This window comes from Austrofundulus limnaeus, unplaced genomic scaffold (assembly GCF_001266775.1).
Source record: "Austrofundulus limnaeus strain Quisiro unplaced genomic scaffold, Austrofundulus_limnaeus-1.0 Scaffold209, whole genome shotgun sequence".
Taxonomy (NCBI): Eukaryota; Metazoa; Chordata; class Actinopteri; order Cyprinodontiformes; family Rivulidae; genus Austrofundulus; species Austrofundulus limnaeus.
In genome coordinates, this window is record NW_013952611.1 from 495,785 (window position 1) to 505,185 (window position 9,401).

Sequence of the window (9,401 nt, forward strand, 5' to 3'; positions counted from 1 at the left end):
TATATGTATATATATATCGCCAAGGGCGAGCAAGACATTGACTCACTGATCCACACCACCAGGATCTACAGCACTGACATTGGGATGTCATTCGGACTAGAGAAGTGTGGTCAGATGGTTACAAAGAGAGGGAAGGTCATCTGCACAGAAGGGGTCTCACTCCCAGAGGGAACAATAGCAGACATAGAGTACAGCTACAAGTACCTAGGAATACCACAAGAAAATGGCAACCTCAATGAGGTCACAAGGAAAGGAGCCACACACAGCCAAATACCTCCAACAAATAAGGCAAGTCCTGAGAAGCCAGCTCAATGGCAAGAACAAGATCCGTGCAATAAACAGCTATGCCTTAYCAGTAATCAGATACCCTGCCGGAATAATTAGCTGGCCAATGGAAGAAATGAAGGCCACGGATGTTAAGACTCGGAAGCTACTAACCATGCATGGAGGGTTCCACCCCAAATCCAGCACCCTGAGACTGTACACAAGCCGTAAGGAAGGAGGCAGGGGACTAGTGAGTGTGAGAGCCACTGTCCAGGATGAAACATCCAAGATCCATAAATACATCAAGGACAAAGCCTCAACGGACGATGTGCTCAGYGAATGTCTCMGGCAATGGGGAACAGAAGAYGAGGTGCTAGAGGTACCATCATGGGAGAACAAGCCCCTACATGGGATGTACCAYCGACAAATAACTGAAGTGGCTGATATCAGGAAATCCTACCAATGGCTGAAAAAAGCTGGATTCAAGAATAGCGCAGAGGCACTTATCGTAGCTGCACAGGAACAGGCCCTAAACACCAGAGCAATAGAGGCTCAGATCTACCACACCAGAAAAGACCCAAGATGTAGGTTGTGCAAGGAGGCCCCTGAGACAGTCCAGCACATAACAGCAGGGTGCAAGATGCTGGCAGGGAAAGCGTACATGGAACGACCTAACCAAGTGGCGGGCATAGTGTACAGGAACATCTGTGCAGAATATGGACTGGGAGCCCCAAGATCGAAGTGGGGAACACCCCCAAAGGTGGTGGAGAATGACCGAGCTAAGATCCTGTGGGACTTCCAGATCCAGACAGACAAGATGGTAATGGCGAACCAACCGGACATTGTGGTGGTGGATAAAGAACAGAGGAAAGCCGTTGTGGTGGATGTCGCAATACCAAGTGACCACAACATCAGGAAAAAGGAGCATGAGAAACTGGAGAAATACCAGGGCCTCAGAAAGGAATTGGAAAAGACCCGGAAGGTGAAGACCACAGTGGTGCCTGTGGTCATCGGGGCCCTCGGGGCAGTCAACCCCAAACTGGAGCAGTGGCTAAAACAGATCCCAGGAASMAMADCAGAYATCTCAGTCCAGAAATGTGCAGTTCTAGGCACAGCTAAGATACTGCGCAGAACCCTCAAGCTCCCAGGCCTCTGGTAGAGGACCCGAGCTCAGAGGATGAAAGAGACCACCCGCGGAGGGTGAGAAGGGAATTTTTTTTAATTTTATATATTCTTGTTGTAAAGAGATGGCTAGAGTTATCTATCAAAACCCCATTTCTCTTTTTCTTCTTCCTTTGTATTAGGTGCAGGAAGCCAGGTCTTGTGTTTCAGGCCTTCATTGTCAAGATCCAGGAAGGTTTCATTTCAGCTAAAAATCACAATGAGTGAGATTTCAGCTGAAAGCTAAACTGTTTTTCTCATACCCCATGGTCATGTGCACAATGGTTTAGTGAGGCTTATTGTTGCAATGAACACCACCTCTTCCCCACTAACAAGAGCAGTTTCCTCATAGAGGAAGCAGGTAATTTAAAATATATATATTTTCTACCCACTATTATTTCTGAAATACGGTGCCTGTCCAGGTACAATGAATAAGAAAAATGTTGTGGCCACAAGATAATTTTCAGCAGCTATGTCACTTTGTGAAAGATATAAACAATGTTATATATGTTGTTTTTGTGTTTACCCGTTCGAAGTTACCACACACTTATTATTTTACTAAAATAGTACAATTATTACTTGGTGTATGTTTAATCTAAACAGCTCATCTTTCATGGAAGGCTATGAAATGGCAATGAACACCCTAGGTGTGTGTCAGGAAACTGATTTTTCACTGTGTTTATGAATGTAACGTAACTTCAACTCCTTCCAGAACAAAGGCATGGCATGAAAGAGGAGCCTGTTCCTAGTGTTTTTTTTTTTTTTGGACAATTACAACTCCAGGTATCAACTGTGTTGTATAGCTGCAGCATAAAGTATTACTTCATGCCAAACTGCAAGTGACTGAAATATGCCATTCATTCTTATATTAATAACATAAAATGAATTCAAACGTGTCCACGTTAATAATCAAGTCTGAATTGAAATGACTGGAATAATTATTGCTTGGAAAAACATTATTTATCTCATGCAATAATGCATGGCCTCAAGATTTTTTTTTATTCAATGTCAACGGCCTCAGTACCGAAATAATAAATACTAATAAAAAATATTCAAAATAGTGTTCCAGTAAAACAAACCTTTTGTTCTTGAAGTTGGGCTTTCACCACTTTGACCTCTGATGATGGAGGTTTTTGATTGGCTGTGAGCTCTTCTATCTCACTGACCCACGTAACCAAAGCTCCCAGGTTCTGAAGAAATGTTTCAGAATCTGTGGACACATTCCTGAGCGGCGAGGCAGATGTCATTTGCTGAGAAAAATACAAATATGAAATACAAGCTAGTGGATTAGATAATGAAAATGAAATTAAAAAATGAATGATGAAATCAAAATAAGTATAGATGATTAATTATACTGCTTCAACATGAAGAGTAGAAAACATGAAGAAGAACTCGCCCAGAGGACCTACTGGTACTTTTTTATTTTTTATATTTTTTGAGTAGAAAACATACCATCCACTTGTCCAAACTAGAATCTTGGCTCGACTTTGAACATTCAACACTTTGGAGCTGCAAAGTAAAGAAATCCAGTGACATGTTAGTTAATAAATTGATGTTGTAGACACACCAACTATCATGTAATGTGGACAAATGATTGAAAGAAATGAAGGTTAGAATTGAAAGTTCAGATGAAACAAAAACAAACTGAAATGAAAAGTCGATGAGATTTTTTATGTTTAAAAATCAGTAGTTCAACCTCAGCCAGCTCCTCTGCAACACCATTCAGCACTCTAACAGTTCTGGTGACTATGGGGTTTCCTCCTTTATCTCCTGGTGGATGTTCTGTTACTTCCACAATTTCTGTAACAATTGTCTCTGTGACCTCAGTCACTTCTGTGACCTCACGTGATGCCACGGTCTTCCAGGACCAGGGGCTTCCTTCTCTGGAGTCTCTTCTCTGGAAGCTACCCCTCCTGTCTGCAGCATTCTTGTCCAAGTGAGCCAGGGGAGATCTGGCAAACTCCGGAGGCACTGTCCTCCTTGTAAGTGTCCCATTTCGGGAGGTTTTTATTGGAGAAGGGCTGTTGTGCCAAGCATTTTCCAGAGTACTGCTACTCCTAATTGTAGACGCTGGAGAGCTCTGAAAGAGTTTACTTGAAATGGGAGTATGAACACTCTCCTCACTTTTATTTTCAATTTCTTGTTCCTCCTTTTCTCTTTCCACCTCTATTTTCTTGTTTCCATCCTCCCCATCTTTGTCTTTAAAATCCTCTTCATTCTTGGCTGCCTCGTGTTGCTCAGCAGGCTGCCACTCCTTCCGTCGCTGGTAGCAGTCCTTTAAGAAGCCCTCATCTGTCCTCACATGTTTGGATTTCTGGCCTAGGCAGCTAGGCCGGCTGATGAGGTTACCCATAATCCTTTAGCCCATAGGCTAGTGAAGTTAGAGATGAGGTAAGGCCCCTTGGCCATTCACACGGATGATATCTCAGCTACCTAAAATAAAACAAGGGGGCTCAGAGTCATCATGCAATTAGAAAATAGTTCATTTGAAAAAATAAAAAATAAAAAATAAAAAACGTTTTGGCCAGCTGTGGCTGAGTGGGTAAGGGAGTTGTACTTTAAACCAAGTTGGCGGTTCAATTCCCCACTATTCAGTAACATGTCAAAGTATCCCTGGGCAAGACACTGAACCCCCACTGTCTCTGATGTGTGTCCTATCAGTGTATGAGTGTGATCTAAATTCTATAGATTATTAGAGAATAGATAGACTGATTCACCTGTTTTATCTTTGTAGAAATCTAATAGGGTTTAAAAATAAATTTCGTGTTTGTTTGCCTTATTACGTGTTTGTAACCAGACAAAAAATGCCCCAATACAATGAATGTTTGAATGTGAAGCCCTGGAACTAGGAAGTGTTGTTACCCATAACAACTTCTTCAGAATCTGACCCCACCTACTAAGTTTGACATCACTGGGGGGGAACATTGTCCTGCTCCAGAGTCAAATCCTCTTGACATAATTCTTTTTTATYTAKTTATTTATTTATTTATTTATTTATTTATTTATTTATTTATTTATTTATTTATTTATTTATTTATTTATTTATTACATTCTGTAACTGTGTGTTGAAAACAGTGGGGTGCGAATGTTTGGGCACCCTTGTTAATTTTCCAGATTTACCTTTATAAATCATTGATTGTTTGGATAAAAAAATATATGTTAAATACAGTATATCATATAGGGGACAAACACAGTGGTATTTGAGAAGAGAAATGAAGTTTATTTCATTTGCAGAAAGTGTGAAACAATTGGTTAAACAAAATTAGGCAGGTGCATAAATTTGGGCACAAAAAAACACCTTAACTCAAAATTTAGTAGATACTCCTTTCGCAGACATAACAGCCTCTAAATGCTTCCTATAGCTTCTAAAGAGAGTCGGGATTGTGGCTGAAGGTATTTTAGACCATTCTTCTTTACAAAACATCTCTAGTTCATTCAGGTTTGATGGTTTCCTAGCATGGATAGCTCTTTTTAAGGGACACCACAGATTTTAAATAATATTCAGATCTGGGTACTGAGATGGCCATTCCAGAATGTTGTACTTGTTCCTCTGTATGAATGTCTTAGTAGATTTTGAGCATTTAGGGTGGTTGTCTTGTTGGAAGATCCAGCCCCGGAGCAGCTTCAGCTTTGTCACTGATTCCTGGATATTGGTCCCCAGAATCTGCTGATATTGATTGGAATCCATGTGTCCCTCAACTTTAACAAGATTCCCAGTCCCTGTACTGGCCACACAGCCTCACAGCATGATGGAACCACCACCACATTTTACTGTAGGTAGCAGGTGTTTTTCTTGGAGCGCTGTGTTTTTTTCCCTCCATGCATAACGGCCCTTGTTAGGCCCTATTTTAGTTTCATCAGTTCACAGCACCTTATTCCAAAATGAAGCTAACTTGTCCAAATGTGCTTTAGCATATATCAAGCGGCTCTGTCTGTGATGTGGGTGGAGAAAAGGCTTCCTCTGCATCACTCTCCCATAAAGCATCTCCTTGTGTAAAGTGTGCTGAATAGTCCAACGATGCACAGTGACTCCATCAGCAGCAAGATGACATTGTTGTTCTTTGTTGCTGGTCTGTGGGTTGACTCTGACTGTTCTCAACATCCTTCGCTTCTGTTTATTCCAGATTTTTCCTGGTCTGTCATGTTGAGCCTTGACTTGAACTGTGCCTGTGGTCCTCCATTTTCTCACGTTTCTCACAGTGGAGACTGAAAGCTGAAATCTCTGAGATAGCTTTCTGTACCCTTCCCCTAAACCATGACAGTGAACAATCATTGTTTTCAGCTCATTTGAAAGTTGTTTTGAGACTCACATGCTGCAACTCTTCAGAGAAGATGCAAAGAGGAGAAAAACTTACAAGTGCCCCCCCCAAATACCCTTTCTCATAACTGGAGTCACCTGTGTATGAAGGTCAAGGGTCACTAAACTTACCAAACCAAATTTGAGTTCCAATAATTACCGGTAGTTCTGAAGGTTTTGAAATCAATAAATTGACAACAGTGCCCAAATTTATGCACCTGACTAATTTTGTTTAACCAATTATTGCACACTTTCTGTAAATCATATGAACTTCATTTCACTTCTCAAATAGCACTGTGTTTGTCCCCTATTTGATATATTTAACTGATTTTTTTAATCAAAAAAATCAATGATTTCTAAAGGTAAATCAGGAAAAATTAACAAGGCTACCCAAACCTACGCACCCCACTGTATGTGTTCAGGCATGTAACTACTTATACTGTACACTTCCTGCTCTGGGTGACCATAGCATCCAGCCATCTAGACCAGTCTGTACATAAAATCATCAAATTAATCGCAGAAATAATCACACAATAGTTTATAACACTAATACTGTATCATGTTTCTTCAGAGTGCTGTGTGAATGTGTTGATGAATGGGTAAATGAGGACACAGATTGTAGTGTAAAGAGCATTGTGTATCCTGGTTGGATAGAAAAGTGTTATATAAGTACAGACAATTTACCATTTTAATATTCAAAATGTTCTTTATGATCGTCACTCGGTCAATGCCAAATCTCCAGAATAGTACCATAATTAGAAATGATTGTTTCATATCTTTCATGTGCAAAACTTTGGCCCACTGTTCCATTGGCATTAAAAGATCACAGGAACTTACAAAACAGCAATTTAGCCAAGCTCTTCCCATAATTTTTATTCAAGCACATGCGCACCCACACACACAAACACACACACACACACACACACACACACACACACACACACACACACACACACACACACACACACCCCAACCCACCCCACCCCCGCTATCCCACATCAACTGCATTATCAGGGGCTTCAAAATCAATGTGACAGGCTTGTCAGGAACCCCAGTGTTGAGACTGGCACAGAAAAAAACAGAGGCAAACAGCCAACTCTTTCTGTAACTCAGCTTGGACTAGTCCTGGGAAAACTCCTTTGGGATCTGATCAAGTATGGTAGCCATAAAATTTAGATATTGCCTAATTTTTTTCTAGGTTGTCAACAAGAGGGATGAATGAAAAAACAACAGAATTGGCTAGGTAAACAAAAATAATTAGCAAACTTTGTGACTCAGGTACTTGTTGATAAATGCTTTTGCTTGTAGGTCAGCAATTTCAGTCTGTAGGACTATTTTAATTACATCCCACAAGTAGGCCTGCCACAGTAATTTTTGCTGGATGATAAATTGCAATGAGCAATAAATTTGTTTGGAGACACATGCACACCTATGGAAGTTCATGAAATTTATTTACATAAAAAAAGATATCAATTGACCTGGATCTGAGACTGGGAAAACAACACACAACAGTTGCTGAAGCTGTAGAACTGCTTCTCACCTCATCCATTTATCCTGGAAATGTGCTTTTAACACCATCCAGCCAGAACTTCTGTGGGACAAGCTGGAGCTCTCTGGAGTGGACCACCACATGTCCCAGTGGATACTGGACTACCTCATGGATTGTCCACAGTGCTTGAGTACACAGGGCTGTGTCTTGGACACGCTGGTCTGCAGCACGGGGGCCCCGTCTAATTTCATCTTGACAGTCTGGTACAGTAATTATTACTCTTATTTTTATTTTATTCTATATTTATTTTTATTGTTATTACTACAGTTGATGATGTCACATAGCAATATACTGTTTCTGTGGATTGATGTATGTACAGTATCTGCTGCTGCTATTACATCTGAATTTCCCTGCGTGGACAATAAAGGCTGTTTCTATTCTATTCTATTCTATTCTATTCTATTCTATTCTATTCTATTCTATTCTATTCTAATGTCTTCCTCTTGCTTCATAAAATAAATGGTCACCCTTACGCAATTTATGAAACAGTATAATATACATAAAGTTATGGACAGACTGGGAGAAGAGCTCATTAAAACAACACACAACAACAGCTACTAAAACTGTAACACCCCTACCCACCTCCAGCCAAGCCGGCATGATTTATTCTTTATCTGTCTTCCTCTAGCTTCATAAAATAATTGCAGTCACCTGCACGCTGCTTACAAAGTTTAGTAAATTTACATAGTGTAAAAAAACAACTCTTGGCAAACCCATGATTTGGCACAGTGCCCTGAGGACATCCTGAGGCATCGCAACTTAAAAGAAGGTGGGGCTCTAATGCTACAGAAGTTAACTTACAAGACCATGCACCTGGCAAATATCTGATGGGAGAATTACCTCCTGCCTTTGTTAAGGAGTAGAAAAGAGAGGGAAACAGAGACAACAAACAAGCAGGAAAATTAAAATTATCGACCCCATTTTAATTTATCAAATGCACAAGCAAATTGTTGCAGAGCTACAGTAAGATGTTGCAGTTGTGTTGGCTGATTAAAATCTGCTGGACATGCAACTGGCTTATACGTTGCCTGAGGTTAGACAAAGAAACTCTGCACCAACAGAAAATTTCCCTAAGTGCTACTGCCAAAGTCCCCCCTAAATTTGAATGAAATCAAATTTTGTTGTATAATTATAACACAAATTAAAATCTATAATAAAAACAAGTAACTCAATGATCCAAATGTGACCCACTTTGATATCATCACTCCATGTGCATTAGGAATTACTTACATCATGCATGTCTGCTGAGCAGATGATGCAGTCCAGAGGTCCACGGGGGAGTACAGATCAGAGTAGTGCCCAAACAAAGCCTCTGCCTCAGGATCAATGATTACCCAGTTAGCTCAGATCACTGGCCTGCAGTCTCTAGAGGAGAGCAGAGGGTCTGTGCCCATCAGCTAACAATTTAGCTGTGTCTGGTTACTATAACACATGTGAGGCCATTTACTGAATTTCACAGTTTTCTCTACATTGATCTCACGACATACACAGAGACATAGTAAGCAGTATACATATGCAGTGATTTAGGAATGAGAGAGTATTCCATTTAAATACATTGTACACAGGTATGTTCTGTTTCATGATGTGAAATAAACCCATCCTATTGCTGATATAAAGAAAGCGAAAACAATGGCAACTCAGTAATTCTAGAACTGCTCTTTGTACAAAACACATAAGTATAGAGTTACAATACAGTGACCTACATTTGTTTAAAGCAAAAACAAACCAGACAAACTTTCTCATCAAGATGTTGTGTTTTACACTTCTTAATACTCCTATAGCTTAATATTACTACTAGAAAGAGAATAAGGGAACCACTCCATTAACTCATATTCCAAATGGCTGACCCATTCCACCACTTAACCTATTGCAGAAGGCCTCTCCTGAGCAGCCTTTTCTCTGCTTTCAGTGTGATTTATGACTCCAGTTCATTCTGGGATTAATTGGATTATGGCAGTGGTATAGCAAGATAAATTTGAAATGTAAAGTGCTAAAATAATCAGAAGAAGTTTATTTTCCTGCTGATATAGTCCTCCAGGACTCAGAGGAAGAAACAACCAAAGAAAGAAAGAAAGAAAGAAAGAAAGAAAGAAAGGAAGGAAGAAAGAAAGAAAGAAAGAAAGAAAGAAA

At 40.1% G+C, this 9,401-nt stretch overlaps 1 protein-coding gene across 1 annotated transcript in view; it reads right to left on the reverse strand.

Annotated features, from left to right (window-relative positions):
• macf1b (microtubule actin crosslinking factor 1b) overlaps positions 1–3,914 on the reverse strand; it is a gene marked incomplete at its 5' end in the record, with an annotated part of 45,934 nt that extends 42,020 nt beyond the window's left edge. Inside the window, 3 exon segments of the mRNA XM_014019107.1 lie at positions 2,505–2,675; positions 2,878–2,934; positions 3,122–3,914. Of these exon segments, the coding sequence (XP_013874561.1) occupies positions 2,505–2,675; positions 2,878–2,934; positions 3,122–3,778 (885 nt within the window).
• Positions 3,915–9,401: the final 5,487 nt, after the last annotated feature.